At 40.5% G+C, this 20,677-nt stretch overlaps 1 protein-coding gene across 3 annotated transcripts in view; it reads right to left on the bottom strand.

Annotated features, from left to right (window-relative positions):
• The window catches only part of rab11fip3 (RAB11 family interacting protein 3 (class II)), a 35,469-nt gene that overhangs the window by 8,701 nt on the left and 6,091 nt on the right, over window positions 1-20,677 (bottom strand). For 2 of the 3 annotated variants that reach the window (XM_074619003.1, XM_074619004.1), the window contains exons 2-5: window positions 15,525-15,618; window positions 10,244-10,320; window positions 6,515-6,687; window positions 1,826-2,026 (exon numbers count right to left, since the gene is read on the bottom strand). In XM_074619003.1, coding sequence (XP_074475104.1) covers window positions 1,826-2,026; window positions 6,515-6,687; window positions 10,244-10,320; window positions 15,525-15,618 — 545 coding nt within the window. Of the gene's footprint in view, window positions 1-1,825; window positions 2,027-6,514; window positions 6,688-7,389; window positions 7,581-10,243; window positions 10,321-15,524; window positions 15,619-20,677 lie in introns of those variants that run through there. The other variant, XM_074619005.1, reaches the window with a different exon arrangement.

Below are 20,677 nucleotides of genomic sequence, written 5' to 3'. Positions count from 1 at the left end.
CTGCTACATGCGCCAACAATGAGCACGGTTGGCTAAAAAACACAGTGACGCATTCACACCGAGTGGGAGAAGTCTGTGGGAAGCAGTTATTTTTTTTTTTTGGATATGACTTCTTTTTTTTTTAAGCCTAACCACCACCAACTTGTATGCCATGTTATCTTTCACATGCAGTATGTGATTCACTGATTGAAACCTACCTCTTCAGCCAGAGCTTTGATTAAGATTTTTATTAATTATTTTGTTCACTTATTTTACAGTATTTAAGTTGTAAAATTGTATATTTTCTTGTTATTTTATTAAATCACTTATTTTATTTTATTTAATTTGTATAATTTTATTATACTTTCTTGTTTTTTTATTAATCACTTATTTTATTGCATTTAATTTGTGTAATTGTATTATATTTTATTATTATTTTATTAATCACTTATTTTTTTGTATTTAATTTGTATAATTGTATTATATTTTATTGTTGTTTTATTAATCACTTATCTTATTGTATTTAATTTGTATAATTTTATTATATTTTACTGTTATTTCATTAATCTAGTTTTTACTTCACACTGTTTTACAACTATTACTGTTTTTATGGTTTTAATGATATTTTATTACCTTTTTATCATTTTATTGTCTCGCTTGCATTGGTCTCAAATTATCAAATTGTTCAATTGTTTTTGTTCTTTTCTCTTTTCACAGTCCACACTTGTCCTATTTTCGGCTGTTCAGTCATCTGTGAAGCACTTTGAACTGCACTAACCTGTGTGAAAGGTGCTATATAAATACAGTTTGATTATTGATTTGAGGATGCATAAATAGCCTGTATTTGTTTAGTCATTTTGTACATCCTTTTTGACTTTTATGTATCCAAACATAAAAAACCTAAACAATAAGGTTGTACCTCTATTATTACTATTAGTGCCAATCCAGTAAAACCAGCTTATTTCCGTATTGTCAATGGGCAAAACAAACTAGTAGGCAGTTAGTTGTTAAGAGCTTCCTGGCAAGGCAAATCACGGAAATATCACCCAAGTGGGAATTACGCATTATCCGGCTTTTAGCCTCTGATGAAAACAGAGGAGGAGGGCTGGAAAAACATGACTGGGAAAAGGCTAGAACACAAAAGGCTGGTGCCATAGAGAGGAGTGTGTGTGTATGTGTAGACATTTGACTGTATTTTCATGTTTGTCGGACACTTCACACTGCTAAAGTCAACCTGTATCTGCAGCCCAGAGGCAAAGCTTGTTAGATATTCTCAGGGTGTCTGCAACAAAACATTCACCTTCTGTTTGTCCCAGAAGGCTTGGCAACATGCGCCACTCTTAAGACTTAAACTGTGTGAGAGTAAAACATTTACTCAAGACTACTCAGGGATCACACAACAAGGGCAAATGAAAGGAGGCACAGTTCTTAGAGACAGGATTTAGCCCAATATCCACATCATTCAATATTTTGCAACAGACTCAAGGAATGAACTTGGTGTACACTTCCTTTATCTTCGCCCTTCGCAAGAAAAGGAGGCAGATAAGGGCGGGAAGGACGTCTCCAGATACCTCTTATCAACGTTTGACCTCAGTGTCTTTTGTTGAAAGAGAAACATTTGCTCTGAAGAATGTAAATAGGAACATTTAGACCTGGACAATACAGCTGAGAATGCATCACTGTCACACCTCTTATCGGGACGGGGTTGATAAAAAAGAAAGTCTGGCGAAAGTGATATTCGCATACAATAATCTTCAGGCTGTCTACATTTCAAAATGACGTCATACAGGATTAGAGTAAAAAAGTTTAAACTTTGTTTAGTTGTGTAGGGAAGACAAGCTCATACCTGGGAGAGAGCAGTGAGGAGCCATTGATCTGCTCAGGCGGCTGTGCGAGAGGGGACTCGCCCCCCACCTCGGTCCCCTCCACGCCGCTCTCCAGTAACAACTCGGAGGTGTTGCTTTCCCCAAAGTCCTCAAAGTGCTCCTCCTCTCCGCCGATGACCGTCACCAGCGAGTGGTTATGGTGCTCGGAGTTCAGGGAAAACCTGAGGGGGCACATGAGAACGGATTACTGTGGTTAGTGTGTGTGTGTGTGCTCACTTGTGTATACAACAACAGCAACAACGTAGTTAACTTCAGGCCCCGAGCCAAAAATAGAGGGAAATGTGTCAAGTTTAGATGGGATAAAAATGGACGTCCGACTGGGTGTAAACATCCACGTAACCATCCATTTACAAAAAACTCAATCTCAGCCAAACCAAACAAGGCCCGACTTTTGACTTCATTCAAAGAGAATAGACATGCTATTAGGGCGGGGGGAAAAATAGATACAGCATAGTATAGCAATATTTTGCGTGGCAATATTGTATCGATACACAGACGTCAAGTATCGATCTTTTATTATATAAACTATTAACCTTTTAACAATCCGACAGTCCGCTGGCGAGCCCGGACGCTATTCTTTCTTTCAGAGGTTGTAGAGGGCTCAGAAGATACTGGTATATGAAACTAGAAAACCTAAGGAATCGATTGGTACCAACCATGTCATGTTAGCCTGTCCTCTTCTTGTAAGAATGCTAAATAATGCTCCAAAGTTACGCTAAACTTTGGCGAGGAAAAAATGGCATGACTATTTTCAAAGGGGTCCCTTAACCTCTGACCTCAAGATATGTGAATGGAAACTCTGAGATGAACAGATGTTGACAAACTGCTTAATTTGCAGTTGAAAACAGGTCATAAATCGATATATATCGCAGTATATTTTATCGCAATACTCAGCATATTGCAAAATGTTTATAAGATCATATCGTGATTTATCTGGATTAAAAAGTTGCTGGTGTGTTGGACCCAGAAGCCTGGAAATGACTAGAGCCAAGGCTACTGTAAATCCTAAACAAGAACAATTAATCTCCCCCCAGAAAGAGCGGCAATCTGGACAAGTTTGACGATCACTTGTCTTCAAAGGTAATCTGTTAATTCACATTAATCCCAAAGTCTGCTTTGGCTGAAACAGAGTGCCTTGTGTCTGGCTGGTAATGCACTACCACAATGGGAACACTGGAGAACACGTGAGACGAACCTTCGGGTCAAGCTTAAAAGATGTTCCCTAACTGCGCTGACAGAAAGGGCTGCGACTGTGGCTTTCATAATTGGCTGATTATCTTACACAACTCAACAAAACTCTACTGGGGGTGGATCTGGAAGTCTTCGCTGTGAATTGTGAAGTTTCGGTAAATAAAGTCTTTGATATTCCTTTAACAGGAAAGCTGGAAAGCTGGCCTTTCCTGTTGTCCGGCAGATGCCTTGAGCACACACAGGACGAGGATGTCCAGATCAGCAGAAAAGCTTTGCCTTCTCAGCGCACAATGACAAAGCCCATGTGGCTTGTTTACAAGACAAATGACATTCATCTGCCTGATTCAAAGCGATAACAACACCTTCATTTACGGAGTGAAAACCTAAAATCATATAGTGTTACACGTCATCCTCAGTCTCTTTTAACCCGACAACAATGCAGTTTCAGCTGCAGCAATGTCCTGTGCAAACATTGGGTTGGTTAAACAGTAACACAACTGATATTCGGAGTCACTTACCCTGTACTCAGACTCTTACTACTTGGCCCCATATTGAGGTCCCTCACGCAGATGGACGGCGACGAGAGGGAACGCATCTTTGAACGCCCTCCGCTGCCCTGGCGTGTGAGCCGTGGAGCAGCCGGAGTCAAAACACCAGACAACCAGAGTGGAATTCTGAAGTTTCACAGGTTACGCCGATTTAAAACAAAAAACCACCGCTCTCCAGTTTGGAGAAAACAAAAAAAAAAAGGGTCTGCTTTTTGAAAAGTCTGTGGTTCTAATGAGCTGCCTATAGGTGCCACATGACTGATGTTGCATCGTCTGTGCCACCCAAAAGACTACCAGAGAGGGTGGCCTACGAGTGGGTTAATCAGATTTGAGGCTAAGCAAACGGCCAACAGACAGTCCTGCTGACCGTCCAAGGGCCAAATGTGTGTGTGGGGACACGGGTAGGACGGAGGAGGGGTGGGGGAGGCTAATCCTGTTAGATTCTTAATCCCCAGTCCAGTGCATAGCATATACTCCTACCCTGAATATGGTTACAGTTAGCTGGGCAAACAGATGGCAAAATCTCTGTTTACATACTGACCTTTTGGTTGCATTTACTCACAATCAATGTTAAATCACTGTAAGTACAACACTGTTTGGGACTTGGAAAACCCCTTAAAGGTTTGTGCATGACAAACATGCCCATATTTTTCATAGGAACATATCTCCATTAACAGAGGGGTGACTTAGCGCGAAATGAGAGAATATAAAGGTCATAGTGTTAGGTTCCCGATGGTATGAATAAGTGGAGAGGCAGAGAATGAGATCCGCCCACGCCACAGAAAGAAAGAGGGAAAAACAGCAACAAAAAAAAGCGCTAACTCAACACTTCCTGGAATTCAAGGCTCAATCATGGAATGGGAAGTCCAAACACATCCATGTCAGGCAGACCACCACCAAGCCGCCTTCAAGCCGGACAGATGGGTCACAGCGTCAGCAGATAAGGCCTCAGTCAGTTCTCAGTGCACTTCCTCCCTCGTGTTTACCCCCAATACTATATCAACAAGAACATTCGTGCACAGCCATATAGACCTCATCTGATAAACAACTCTTTAACTCTAAGAGAGAATGGAGGGAATTTAAATCAGGATAAAATCGCAAAACCAATCAAAAACAGAGAAATTGGGTTCATGATCAGGGTTTGATCTGCACCCTAAAATATACCAAATCTACTACTCATCATACTTTCCTGATGCAAATAATGGATCCCAGCAGCACAGAGACAGTTTGTTACTGTTTTTTCTGGTCCAAAATGACTCACTACAACTGTTCTTATCAAATGTACTGGTGCTAATTTGTCGGTAGAATTAAATGGAGCTTATTTTTACCAAAGAGTCAATACTAATTATCCTAATGATGCCAACCCTTTCTGATTTAAATATATACATTTTCAAAAGACTTGTGAAACACACTGACAGCTGTGAGAAACTTATCACACCAGTCCATTTGCAATAGATTTTGGAATTCAATGGTAGTCAGTAAAGAGGATAACCTTTGTTATTTTGACTGCTTTGCGGGCAGTGAGGGGGGGCTGGGATAACTGGGGACTTTCCAGTGCACAAAGCTAATCATATTAACCTCCACTTAACATTATAAGAAAAGAATAAAATAATCCGACTCCAGTCCAAAGCAACCGTGAGCCAAAAAGACAAATGAAAAACGTTGTGACAAAACTATGACAAGAATTAGGACTGCGGAATTAATCAAAATTTTATTGAAATAGCAATATGGCCTACTGCAATTTTCAAATCGCAGCATTTGTTAAGATCACAATATTTGTTAAAGGTGAAATGTGTGTCAAAATACCATTTTAAATTACATAATTTGGTGCTGCACTGCAGAGATGTCCTGGCCTACACATCATATTTCTACAGACTTAAGAAAACATCTTTGTTTGGTACAGATCCCCAAAAAAAAAAATCACACCATAATCATTTCAATATGTTTTTCAATGACAGTGAGAATAATGGTGTAAAAATGATCATTCCCTCTAATATCGCAAATCATATTGCAATATCAGTCAAACTAATCGCAATTAAGATATTTTTTCTAAACCGTGCAGCCCTGAAAAGAACCCAAGTGGTTCCTGAAAAACACATCCGGCTGTCAAAGGTTAACATTAAATATATTTCACTCACTGCGATCATGAATAGTTTATGCCATTAACTGAGACTTCAGAGAGGATGAGCAGATCTCAAGTCTCTTTTCAGCCGACACAAATGATGATCCACTCACACTCCAGTTAAGAATGGTGGAAGGGCTTTTTTCTGTGTTCAAGGTCTCACTCTGTGCACATTTCAAGTTCTCTCTAAATGAGCTCTCCTGTTCAGACGTACAGAAAAACATCAACTGTCGATGTCTCTTGACTGTGTGAAGTGTTGCCTCAAACAGCCTGTGACGACACATGGAGTACATGAGGAGCTGCATTCAATTGACGGAGGAAACATAACACAGAAGAAGAGTAAAGATGCTGTATGTGTGACTGACAGTGTGTCCAGAGGAGTTTAAGGTCAATAAAGTGGTGGCTGTGTATTGCCTCTGTTTAAGCTGTCTGTCTGGTGACCCAAATAGAACCCAAGTGATCCAGCGCTGGGCCGGCAAGACTCGCGAACCACGTGCTCTGTGTGAAAGGTCAGCGCTGGGCAACTCCGGGGCTAACCCTTGGCTGGAGATTTGACACACATTTACGGTAAATTCCACAGCCAGCAGCAGCGATTACGAACAGCATTATGACGTTGATCTCATGACAAGTGGATTACAGTTGATGATGTGTCACGGAAGGAAGTCATTCGCAACTCGCCTTCACAGCATCAAACACAGCAGAGGACGTTTATGTATCCAGGAAATATGAGCGTGTTGACATGCAAATTGTACATTGTGTATATGGTTCCAGGTGACATTTATACCGACCTATTTCCGCCGTCTTCAGGGTCGTGCAGCGTGGCCTCGATGCCGCTGTCCGTCTCCACTTCCTCGTGCATCTCCGGGGGTACGAGGGCCCCCGTGTCCTCATCTGTGAAGGTCTCGCACTCGCTGTAAGTGCTCTCGGAGCCCAGGTACGCGCTGTCTGTCACCTCATTTTGCTGCGGTAACAGAAACAGAATGTTGAATAAACACATTACAGCATGCCTATGAAGCAGTAAACAGGACAAATCCATACTGATCTGAATAATTCACCATGGTAACAACATGAACTGAGTGTATATGCTGTATTTTCTGATTAAAAATTGAAAACTTTGCTCCACTACAGCAACACTGCACAAACAAACAAGTAGTGCTCAACAATCTTTAAACATCATGATAATGATAAACAAGACTTTGCATTGATTACTTCTGGTTCTGGCTTTTAAATGGCATCAGGTGTATTTTCAAATCAGGATTATTTGCGATAACGTGGAGCAAAGAGGCAGACAGCACACCTATAGGTTCATCAAACAGTGTGAAAAAAACACAGATTTCAAAGACGGTCTATTTTGGATCTTCAGGTCTAGCCAGTTAGTTACCGACGCCAACGACCAAACAAATCATAAACAGACTTCAGAGACTGTCTGCTGTGATTCAGATGGCTGTTCCAAGCAAAACCTGCTGCATCAACACCTCTAAGCAACAAGTTCAATCACAATTAGCAAGCTTTAGGCTTTCCAAGTGACAAATACCAAATGCTCAAGCACAAAACCCCCCATCTATGCCAAAAAGAAGAAAAACTTCTGAAGCTATCAGGTGTCAGAGCTGCGAAGCAATAATGAAGGCAAGACAGGTGAGTCACGTTGGAGAGCAGAACGTACCATTATAAATGCAGCGTCAGGAGAAGCAACCGGGCCCAGAGGGCTATCCACCATGCCCAGAACCATTCTCTCTGGACGGTCTCACTGACAGGACAGCTGGCCTGCCATGAGAGCTAATAACTACTAATGTTTCCTCACCTCCACTCTGGGAGAGAGAGCACTTTTGAAAAAAAAAAAAAAAAAGGAAAATACTGTAACACGTCGTTCAGCTCCGGTGGGTGGTCAGAGGGGAGGAGACAGAGGCAAAGTCCAAAGAGTAGCAGCTGTAATGCTCAATCCACCAGCGTTCTACCCGGCAGACCTGAGTTTAAAACACCACACGATCAGCTGAATAACTGTTTAATCTTTCCTGGCTCCCGGGAGCTACGCTTCCTGGCTCAGTGTGACCGTTTAAATCATTAAGCCATGTTCTTCAGTGCTGCACACTGCACAGTGAAGGAGGGCTATACATCACAACAACCAAAGTCATAACTGTCTGACTGTGTGCCAACAGAAAAACTAACATGCTGTTAAGCTCTGACAGGCGGAGTAGGTGCATATTAACCTGTAGTACTGTTGTGACATGGTTCTATTTAAGAATCAAAAAATGTGAGATGGAAATGTGAAATTTAGCAACGGCAGAAAATATTTAGTAAAAAGGAAAAAAACGGGGCGGACGGGGCGTTGCTTTTCTCTCATGCCAGGCCTCGGCTGAACAGCCTCACCTTGCCTGTTTTGAGAGCAAACAGGGCTAGAACAGCGCAGCCATTGAGAGAGAGGAACCCTTTTTCTGCCAGAAACTCGGGGGGGAAAAACAAGGCCATGGGCACAGGTGTGGCGTCTACTTCAAACATAAACACAAACTTCCCCAAAACTCTGCTCACGGGTTCCAGTAAACAGCAAAGACACTTCACTGGACCTTACACATTGTTAGTGGCCTTTTTTTAGTTAGTTTTGGTAATATTTGAATAAAACAGCTGTAGCAGATTCAGTTTTAGAACTAGAGTGAAGATACTAGTATCATATGAAGCTAGAAAACCTAAAGTTTTGGCACCAACCACATCATACTAGCTTGTCGTGAAGGAGGCTAAATAACGCTCCAAACTTGCGCTAAATTTTGGCGAAGAAAAACTGGCATGGCCATTTTCAAAGGGGTTCCCTGACCTCTGACCTCAAGATATGTGAATGAAAATGGGTTCTATGGGTACCCACGAGTCTCCCCTTTACAGACATGTCTATTTTATGATAATCACATGCAATTTTGGGCAGAAACCATGCAGTACGAATGTGTTATTTTCAACTATTCTAAAAATTGTGTATTGAATATTTCTGCATACTGGGGTCCCTAAACAGTCAAAGAGAAAAATGCAATCATTGCTGAAATCTCTAAATGACTGATACCAAATCACAGTATGAATTTATCTATCGTGTTCCTCAAGGTCTTGGTGCCTTAATGTGGTATTTTGGAGGGATTATTGATTATTTTGATCAATTCTCAGGTAGTAAAAAATGGTTAAATTTAGCACCAAATCTGCACCAAAAATTGCTTCAACCACTCATGAGACATAATAGAGCATGGGAATGACCATCATATACTTCTATCACAATGTTCCAAACCCTTATACACTTTCACAATTTATATTAATTAATTAATTAATGTTTACTTCTGATTAATGACTAGAACAACTTGACACGCCGTGCTGAGCTGAGCATCTCAAATTAATCTTCAGGTTCCCTGCTTTCAGTTTATATACATCACTTCTATTTGACCTGCTTTCTCCTCCTAAAGACCTCTGTCCCCCTTAAAAAAGACAAATCGGGTCTATGGTGGGTCTCTTTGGGTTAAAAAAAAAAAATCCCTTTCACGGTTTATTGAATGATCATATGTAACTAAACATAATTAACCTCGACAGATGCATCATTCAGGATCTATTAGAAAATGCAGGAGAGGAAGATCTATTTATCAGTTTACTATTTTGGACACATGCAATTTAATATACGGATCATTACGCATTTACCGTAAACTCCAATTATCTTAATTTCACCCTCAACTTGATGGTACCCTATCCATTATAATATATGAAATGTCTCCATTTTCTGTGACGAACAACTTTAAACAAGGCCTTCACTGTGTCCTGGAGCTTTGGGGGCCGTCATTAAACCCAACGAGAATGTACAGTAACATCAGGCATGGTGTTAGTGTCGCTTGTATTAGATTTACTAGTCTCAATAAAAATCCACAGGAATGCATTGCTCGTTCCACCAAAGTATTTCACACGGATGCCTGATTTTATCATGAAATTATCGACTCATGAAGCCCATGAAATGGATTGAAGTGGACCCATTTGCACTCTTGACTACATTGGGCCTGCACTTCTAAACCATACCAAGAGAGGGAGCTGATACTGTGCAGTGTACAGCCACTAAAACAACAGTCATAGTCCAGCAGTGCTCAAAGTGCACACAATAGCAGAAACATTTTGTGGAGGCCAGCAACAATGATGGTTAAATATACAAGTTCCGTGCACAAGAGGAGACAGGAATCCCAGATATGCTAACCACGACTGTAAAAACACACATGTGAAAAAAACTCCACATTCCAGCTAATTCAATATTTGTCAGAGAATACTCAAAAGCCTAGCCAGCCAGATGCTATTTAGTGTCAGCCGAACCAGGGTGTTCAGGCTGTGGAACATTCACAGAGTTGGTAATGATAGCTCTGCAAGCCACTCTGTGAATTACAGTGGGAAGAGTGAAGAGTGCACGGGGAGTTCAGCCTGTGACCTTCGCGCTGTGCTGCCGTGTGCGCCGATGGGAACCGAAAGGCACAACTGGACCACATACACAACTACCAACTACTACTGTATACACTCACCTCATCGTACTCCTCTGGACAGCCCACAGCTCCATCGCCCGGACTGTAGTTTACATTGTAGAGCTGTGGCTCCGGACCTGTAGATATGAGAGGAAGAAGGCGGGTTTTAATGTGCGCAGAACAAACACATAAAGTCAAACAGTAAAGGAGGCTCGACAAACACAAGACTGGTGTGTACAGTACCAATGCCCATGTGCAAACAAACAGCCATTATGAAAACAGAAGGAGTCACAGCTCCTATATTATAAAATGTATTATGATAGTACTAATAGACCAGAACAATCCATTGTTACAGTTATTAATTTTCTTTTTATTTGTAAAACATTGGACTAAAAATGAAAACCCCTACAATCAAGATTTTAATGCTTGATAATTCAGATGCATTTTTCATTATTAAATATGCCTTTGCATTGTGAAGTGCAGAATTAAATTTCCAGGAGCCTCTAAGTATTTATTCTGAAATACACATAATGATAATGATCTTGGATATTAATTTACTCATGTCCCACTCTCTGGTTAACAGTATTAAAATGTTCATTTAAATGTCTGCCAAAGTCATTAAGATGATCTATGATTTGACAATGGCGACAGGGTAGACCAGGGCTCTTCATCCTACTGAAAACTGGTGCCTGCTAATGTAGGCCTGTGACTTTAATTTCAGACTTATCTGATACACCTGATACAGTATAATACTAATATACTGTTTAATGAAATTTCATTATCACTGAATGTTTTATATATCAATTAGGGCGGTCAATTGATTCAAATAGTTAATCATATTAATCACACATTTTTTATCTGTTCAAAATGTACCTTAAGGGAGATTTGTCAAGTATTTAATACTATTACGCAAACATGCTTGCTTTAAGCAAATATGTGTATATATTTATAATTGGAAATCAATTAACAACACAAAACAATGACAAATATTGTCCAGAAACCCTCACAGGTACTGCATTTAGCATAAAAAATATGCTCAAATCATAACATGGCAAACTGCAGCCCAACAGGCAACAACAGCTGTCAGTGTGTCAGTGTGCTGACTTGACTATGACTTGCCAAATACTGCATAGGATTAGCATAAAGTCGTGGGGTGAGTAACCATAGAACACATTTACATTCACATATCTTGAGGTCAGAGGTCAAGGGAACCCTTGAAAAAAAGCCATTCCAGTTTTTCCTCACTAAAATGTAGCGTATTTGGAGCGTTATTTAACCTCCTTCACAACAAGCTAGTATGATGGTTGGTACCAATGGAATCCTTAGGTTTTCTAGTTTCATATGATGCCAGAATCGTCACTCTAGATTTTTTTGGGGGGCATTTTCAAGCCTTTATTGATAGGATAGTGGATAGTCTAGAAAAGGGGAGAGAGAGAGAGGGGGGGACATGCAGAAATGGGTGCCCGCTCTACCAACTGAGCTATCGGGGCGCCCTTCACTCTAGATTTTGAGCCCGCTACAACCTCCGAAAGATAGGCGGCCTAGTTTTTAAGAGATTAATTAGAAATCGCACCACCAAGAAATTGGTGCTGTTAAGAGAAATTTGTGTTAACGTGTTATTATCGAGTCGACTTTGACAGCCAAACATGAGTTTATTGTTAACCATGAAACAGGGCAATTTTATCTGCAGATATATATAAGTCTTCCATTTCTCTTTATTATATTAAAGGAAGAAATGTGACTCCACTCCTAACAGATCGATGGTAAATAATGTGTTTGACAAACTGATATGCATTTGTTCAAGTATGAAATCAGCACAGTTTAGCGTGTGTGTCCTTGTTGCCCTACTCTGGCATATTTACAGTCAGCAATCTAAGCGTGATGCGACAGTAAACATTGTGTAACTTATACACTCTCATTTCAAGGGCTATAGAATGTCATGTAATAAGTGTATGGGCAAAACAAAACAACAAAAAAAGGACAAGAGCAACCCATATCCAATTCAAATCTGTCAATAAAGGCCTCTGTTGAGAGCACCCGTAGACAAGCAGTGTAACCTGAGACGAACCAACAAGATGGAGCCACCGTGGCTCCTGTATCTAGTAAACAGAGCTTTGAATAGCACCCTACTGGGAGAATAGAACACAAGCAGTGTTCCCGACAGCAGACCCAAGGGTTTTTGTGCCCCCTGGTCTTGCGTAACCCGTTGCTCTTCGAGACTCGTACACATTGAAGGCCGTTTAAGTGAAAAGAGAAGCTGGCTTCTGTTTGCACCTGCAGTCTCCTGGCGTAATGTCAAAATATCAGACGACAGAGATATTTTCTGGACCAACTTTTGTTGTTCCAGACATGCCATAGCCACTACAGGGGGCAAGGCATTTCCATCGCCTGTGGGCCTGCCTTTATTAAAGGTAACCCTTGCCAGTAACAAGTGGTGCAGAAATGAAATTTAAAAAAAGAAGGTGGAGTGCGAGGACATTTATTATGAAACTAGACCACAGGCTGGGAGCTGGAAGAGCAGGTTTTGCCCTCTGATTACAGCAGAGGTGGTGGAGAAAACTGTGGTAGAGAACATGACATCTAAACACTCCACCTTTACAAGCACAGTGGAATTCTGTCAGTAGTGTGTGAGTGACCTGGGAAGTTACAGTAGAGGTCTGTTCTTCACACACTAATGGGAAAGTATCTTCCAGCAGAAAATATCTGATTCATTCTCCACATTGCTCATCACACAGAAAAACACAGACGGGGAGGCAGAAAAGACAGGAGAGTGAGTAACGGGAACATAAGACAACAGATCCCCGGCTGGATTCTGACCCATGGCGTCATGGTTACATGATGTGTGGGTTAGCCACCAAAACAAACCAAAACAACTTCAATGATATGGAGGACGGAACCTGTCAAAATCAAAAATGAATAAATAAATAAATTACTCTTTAAATAAATAAATATACAAAAATTAATGTAGGCAATAATTTATTGATAAAATGTGACAGAAATTGATATTTCTGTTTTAATTAGCTTCTTTTTTATTTACCTATGTATCAATTCCCCTATCTATCTACTCTTTTATTTAATTTCCCTTTTATTTATTTGTTTTTATGAACTTTTAAATGTTTTTATTTTTGCATTTATTTTAAAATGTATTTATTCATTATTAAATTGTAGCGTGAATGGGTGTCTCTATGTGTCAGCCCTGTGATAGTTTTGCGACCTGTCCAGGGTGTACCCCGCCTTCACCCGATGTCAGCTGGGATCGGCTACGGCCCCCCGCGACCCTGAATAGAATAAACGGTTACAGATAATGGCTGGATGGATTAATAAATTGTATGTATTTATTAGGGCTGTCAAAGTTAACCCGATAATAATGCGTTAAGGTAAATTCGTTTTAACGCCACTAATTTCTTTAACGCATTAACCTAATCAATATTTGGGTGGCTATAGCGGTCTCGGTTTTAAAGCTAAAGTGAAGATACTGACATCATATGAAACTAGAAAACCTAAGGAATCCATTGGTAACCATGGTAACCAACCATGTAATACTAGCTTTTTGGAAAGATTGTTAAATAACGCTCCAAACGTGCGCTAAAGTTTGGCGAGGAAAAACTGTCATGGCCATTTTCAAAGGGGTTCCTTGACCTCTGACCTCAAGATATGTGAATGAAAATAGGTTCTATGGGTACCCACGAGTTTCCCATTTACAGACATGCCCACTTTATGATAATCACATGCAGTTTGGGGCAAGTCATAGTAAAGTCAGCACACTGACACACTTTTATGCTAAATTCATTACCTGTGAGGGTTTCTGGACAATATTTGTAATTTTTTTGCATTGCTAATTGATTTCCAATAATAAATATATACATACATTTGCATAAAGCAGGCATATTTGCCCACTCCGATGTTGATAAGAGTATTAAATACCTGACAAATCTCCCTTTAAGGTACATTTTGAACAGATAAAAAAGGCGACTAATCATGGACAATCATGCGATTAATCGCAATCAAATATTTTAATTGATTGACAACCGTAGTATTTGTTTATGTCTATTAAGCCAATTATTTCAGATTGCCTATGTTTTTTGGTGATATATATGCACAGCTTGTCACAGGCAGGTCTCTGTAATCTGACTTTACAACACACAGTTTTGCAACTCGTGACGAGGGTGAAACAGAGAGGCCGGGGCAGAGAACGAGAGAGAGGGCAGTAAATAATTTAGGTGAATAGGACTCTCTGCCACAAACCTCATCTCTCTGCCACTCCCCGCTCTGAAACCTCGCCAACAAGCCCATGTGCCTGTGCATCTCATGCTTTCCAGCGCATGACTTATTAATGGCAAGTGTAACGGGAGCTGTGCAACCCAGAAAGAGAGTGGGAAAGAGTGCTTCCAATCAATAGGCTGGGCGGGTCGAGGTGACGTCACCACAACCTGTGCGGTGTGTCAACACAACCAGCGTGTGCTGTAAAAACTGCCGAAGGGGCTGAAACTCTTTGTAATGATGTCACTTTGTGGAGTCTAAATCCATCATGTACACTTCACTTTACTGTTATGACCATTGAAAATAGTCCTCATTTAAAGTCAATCATCATTCAAGACTTAGATTAGATTAGATTTACTGCTGTGCTGAGGTGACATAACTGTCAAGACAGGCTTATAAATTGTTCCCATTTTAGGAGAGAAATACATTGCTGAGTCTTTACAACTTACAGCTGTAAAAGCCTATAAAGTGGAACAAGAGGGCAGCAAAGTGGTTAAAGACAGAATAACAGCATTTTGAGTCCAGTTAGCAAGAATTTGGGTCAGTCTTCTGCCTTTCCTTTCAAAATCCCTCAAGTCAGCTGAGCGATGGATGTGAACATACTGTGTTGACAACAATATTTGGCGCTGTGGGAGATGCAGATAGATAGAGCCAGATGCTGGAGACTAAATGTAGGTGCAAAAACTCGCTGCAGAGAATTAGGTTAATGGCAGGTTAGCCAAAAATAAAATAGAAAAGAAGAACAGAAGAGAAAATGTGCTCTTACACATGGAGTACTACAGCCAGATAAAATACCAGCATCAGTAAGTAGAACATGGAGTTCACCATGTGTCGCAGCTCTTTGATTTGTGATGCAAGTATAAATATGTCCAATAAAAGCTTACTGTATTTATTACACATGTAAAAAAGTGGGACGTTTTTATGTTGGTAGTTTTCACGGATCGTTAAATGTAGAACCCCTAGAGTCTTACACAACAGGGCCAACTGAGTCCACAAAAAGGGAACAGTAGATAAAAGAGCTTAAAAGGGGAAAACAATTAAAGACATGTTACATATAAGAGGGTTAAAACTCATGACTCACCTCCATTGCTGATTGCAGTGATTCCACGGTGGAAGTCTTCAAAGCTGATCACTCCCATTCCGCTGGGATCCAAAAACTTGGTCAGATCCTTCACCTGAAAGATAGAAGTGACATTCAAAACATTAATTTCATCATAGCAACAGAAGAAAATCCCTGTCCCATAACCCTGTCATTTGTTCTGCCTAAATGCTTCAAGATTATGTCAGAGATTATGTAAGGGGGAGTTTTCCCCACAAGCGGGAAAATGACTTGACTGCAAAGTTTGCATACTGACTTCAATGGAAAAGCACATGCAAAACATCAAGCCGGTACTTGAGCTGAACATAAGCTACATAAAACGACTAAGAACTGCTGAATTACATGTACTCCAAAGATTATGATTACAGGAGCGAAAAGTCAGCAATAAAACCAACTTCTGACCTCCTGAAGAAAATCAGCTTTTGCAGACGTCAAGTGTTTTTCTGACTTTATTGGATTCCGGGCAATAGTGAGTGTACCAGGATTTTAAAGTGTGCAAAGGGTACAAACTTTATTATATAGAAGAAATAAAAATGTTACTGAAAGCGTTACAGTTGCAGACGAAGTGTTTTCACCACACAGACACTTTTTAAAGTAATTAAAATGCATGCATGTACAGTATATAATGTGAGGCAAGCCTTTGCTGCACTCAGCAGTTCGATGGGTTACATAAGTGCACCTACATGCTGTATATTCTTACAGTCGGTAACCTGGCAACAGGCCGATGTGCCCTTCAGTAACTACAGGACGTCAGAGCATAAAAAACAACAACAATGCACCTTGGAGCAACATGTTGTTTTTTTATTGAAAATTGACTCCTAGTGTTTGTGAAACTAAATCTGATCTGAGACTTCACCTGTACGAATTCCTTGGCACATTGCCCCATTTAATTCTTACTAGTTATCTAGCTCCCAAAGACCTGGGAACTAGATATGAGTTACTGGTGGCGCCGAGCGAACGAAATCTATTCACACAAATAATAGACTAAGTCAAATGTCATCCGTCACAAACTTATACTAACCCCATTATTACAGTATAATTTAAGGCGTGTATCACTGACAAAACGAGCTGGGAAGGAGCCTGAGAGTATGGCGGGTGAGGTTTCTGTGGTTTCAGCTCGCTTTATTCCTCGAGAAACGAAGCACACAATGTGAACGTGGTCGTTTCGCAGAGACTTCCATTCTGTGTGCGGGCCTCTCTCTTCTACACTACGTTTTTATATCGGTTACACATAAAAACAAGTTGATCTGCTTAGCAACGCTGAGCTCTGACTCAGGAGGCTGAGAAGGCTGAAACTTCTAATAAACTGGAGTGCGACAACCCCCGTGGCTTATGATCTGGGTTTGGTGAATTAAGCCCAGCTGTACTTAGAGAGAGGAGGAGGGGAGTGGCTGATCTAACTGAGGGTGGTTCACACTGTGATGTTAAGTTTAGCATGTGGATTCGAGGCTCATCCAACTTCCATCTCTGCTATGCTAAACCTTTCCATACGGTTGATACTGTAGGCTGGAGAAGGGTTGGTGAACTGTGTGGCTGAGGTCAGTGGTGGGCGTTAAGAATACATCTTTTAGTTTCACAATGGCGCATCGCAGTTAACAGAATATAATGTTGTTCCATGAAGCTATTCAGAGACACCTCAGCCGGGCGAGGTGTGAACCTGACGTGCGATAGGAAATTAACTATGAATGTCTGTGGTCTTGGTGACATTTTTACATAACTGCTATAATAAGCAGTGGATTATTATTAGTTACTGCGTCTGCAGTAAGAGACTGGGCCAGTATACTATAATAACATACGACTGAACAAGCAGGATGAAGAGCCAAAACAAACCAGAGAGCACTACTATAATGTGGAAGCAGTCCATGGCCTACATCTGTACAGCAGTGCCAGGCCCCTCAGGTCTTTTGAGCAGATCCTGTTGGCTATTCCTAGGTCTAACCTAAAAACTACAGGTGAATATAATTTCAGTTTGCTTGTATTTTTGCCCCAAGACCCTGGGAAAGCCCCTCCGCAGCTGTTAAACTGGCCACATTTTTACTTAATTAATTTAATGTTGTTGCAAACACTGTGCACTGGATTATCAGTTTATGTACCCATTCTTGTTTTGACTTTGTACAGCTGACCGCCTCTATTGTTTTCTTTCATGGGTGGTTTTGCAACATATAATTACGGAGTTTACTGGCATAAAGTTTAGGCAAGCTAAAAATGTCTTCTTAAAGGTGCAGTGTGTAGGATTTGGCGGCATCTAGCAGTGAGGTTGCAGATTGCAACCAACTAGCCCGTGTGCCAAGCGTGAAGGAGAACTACGGTGGCCGACGCAAAAACTTGAAAACGCGAATGGCCCTATCTAGAGCCAGTGTTTGGAGGCCGGCTCCGTGAAGATGTAGATATAAACGGCTTAGATATAAACGGTTCATTCCAAATACCTTTACACAGTGAGGAATAAACAACACGAAATATTGTCCTGAAAATATTATATGTTTTATTGTGAAAGGTAAGAATGGAAGGAGTGGATCTGGTCTGCGCTGGCTTTGTCACGGTTGAAAGGAGTAATAAAGTTTGTCGTCTTGGTTCGGTCTACGGAGCCTCTGTGGTGCTGTTTCATAAATATAGGCGCCACTCAACCTGTTCTGCACAACTTGATTGGTTGATGCCTTTATTAGCGGTGCGTAAGCTCAGAAAAATCTACCTAGTTCTCAGAAAACGTATGTTGCTTTTTCGCCACGTAATATTCACATTCTGTGTGAAAGTATTTATGACAAAAACAACAATAAGAAAAATTAGGGCTGTCAATCGATGTAAATATTTATCACGATTAATCGCATGATTGTCCATAGTTAATTGCAATTAATCGCACATTTTTTATCTGTTCAAAATGTACCTTAAAGGGAGATTTGTCAAGTATTTAATACTCTTATCAACAGGCAACAACCGCTGTCAGTGTGCTGACTTGACTATGACTTGCTTCAAACTGCATGTGATTATCATAAAGTGGGCATGTCTGTAAAGGGGAGGCTCTTGGGTACCCATAGAACCCATTTTCATTCACATATCTTGAGGTCAGAGGTCAAGGGACCCCTTTGAATATAGCCATGCCAGTTTATCCTCGCCAAAATTGTGCATAAGTTTGGAGCGTTATTTAGCCTCCTTAGTATGACATGGTTGGTACCAATGAATTCCTTAGGTGTTTTAGTGTCATATGATGCCAGTATCTTCACTCTAGTTTTAAAACTTAGCCCACTACAATTGTAAAAGCACAAGTTGTGTTAATGTGTTAACTTTGACAGCCCTCGAAAAAAATATACATGGACGTGCAAATGAATCGCACAAAAACAAAAAGGTCCCGGTGTGTAACGGCCTTTAGGTTACAAAAACACAACGATTCTTATTTTCACATGCTTATACACTATAAGAAAACAGACTTATTAATATTATATTCCATTTCTGCCCTAAATACTTATTTCTTTGGGAGACATTTCTTTGTCTCTTTGTCTTTTGTTGTTTTAAAAATGTAATTTGCGGTATTATATAGACAATCATTTTTATGCAATAATTCTATTTTGACAATGGAAAGGCAGACAAATACTAAACTCAAAGGCCACTCTGTCAGCTCCGCTGCTTAGCGGAGCATCGAAGGCACTCTGTGGTTTTTATGTTTCCTCTATTTGTGTCTAATCAGTGCCGGGGAACGCCTGACCGCCTCCACACAGACCGCTGTTGTGCATAACCCCATGGAGAAGAATACCCTTTGGTGAGAGTCTTTCCTGGAGGGGATTTCACAACCGTTCCTCAAACAAAACTCTGATAGCCATGATCATGAGCCTAGTGGGTTGGCAAAAGATGATGAAGAATAATAAAGGCAGAATGATCTTGGGAAATATAACATTAACACACAAAAAGTGAACTCAAGAGAGGGGACGTTTCAGGGCATGGGACATTCCATTGTGGATTAGAGGGGCAGTACATAAAAGCAGCGGGTGAGGGGAGGGTGGCTGGCTGGCCAAAGTGGGGTTGGGAGTGTCGACTGACAAGAGAGACACAACCACAATGCAGTTCAGTATGGCTTTTGTGTAGAATTGGGGTCAAAACCAGTGAGTGAAACCAGTTAGAAAGATCTTTTCAATCACTGAACTCTCAGATTTGGCACATGCCTGCAGGACATTTCATGTTTAAGGATAATTTCTTTCTGGTATTCATCAAATTAGTTATAATAGTACCTGCATTCAGAACAGTAGGTCGTATAGTGTTCCTAACACAGTCATGACATCCCACTAAACTACAGTAAATCAGATGTTTGGACACTGACTTGACATCTAAAGACTGCAAATCAACCTTCTAATAGTACGTCTACGTCAAAATGGTTCTCCTGAAAAAGATGTCTCACCCAGAAAAGTGGTAGAGGCAGCGCTTGTTGCGGGTTTGTGGTTGAAATATGTTTAAAAGTTGATATACAATACACTATATTTTGTAGGGGTAGGGAAAAAATCAATACAGCTTAATATCGTGATATTAAGCTGACCTCAAGATATGTGAATGAAAACTCTGAGATGAACAGAGTGAAAGCTGTATCTTATTAGATAAAGTAAATGTTGACAAACTGCATCATTTGCAGTTCAAAAACGGTAATAAATCGCAATATATCATCGCAATACTCAGCATATCGCAAAATGTTTAAAATTGTAATGAGATCGTATCGTGACTTAAATATCGTGATAATATCGTATCATGGGGCCTCTGCTGATTCCCACCCCATAATATTTTGTATTCTGCTTTAAGATTCTACATTACACGATGCTCATATTCAAACCACACACAATGACGCACATGTGTGTGTGCACCTGGCCAATATCCCATCCTGGAATAATTCTGGAGGAAACATTTGCATTCTTAGCATACAGCTGAACACGCATGCAAATACCTCATGAATACCTTCCTGCTGTGCCTGACAGGTTGCTGGGGATATTTGCAAAGTGGTGCACAATAATACACATGCAAGGACTGCTCCTAGCCCTCCACTAAACTATGATGACAATATAATTACTAATACAAAATCTTACTGAAGAATGCCTGTTGTATATAAGCTCAGCAAGAAACATGGAAAGCAGAAAGCAGAAATAATTCCAGCTAAACAAACC

The sequence above is a fragment of the Sebastes fasciatus genome, chromosome 20 (genome assembly GCF_043250625.1).
Source record: "Sebastes fasciatus isolate fSebFas1 chromosome 20, fSebFas1.pri, whole genome shotgun sequence".
Classification (NCBI taxonomy): Eukaryota; Metazoa; Chordata; class Actinopteri; order Perciformes; family Sebastidae; genus Sebastes; species Sebastes fasciatus.
This window is presented reverse-complemented; position numbering and strand designations above follow the sequence as displayed.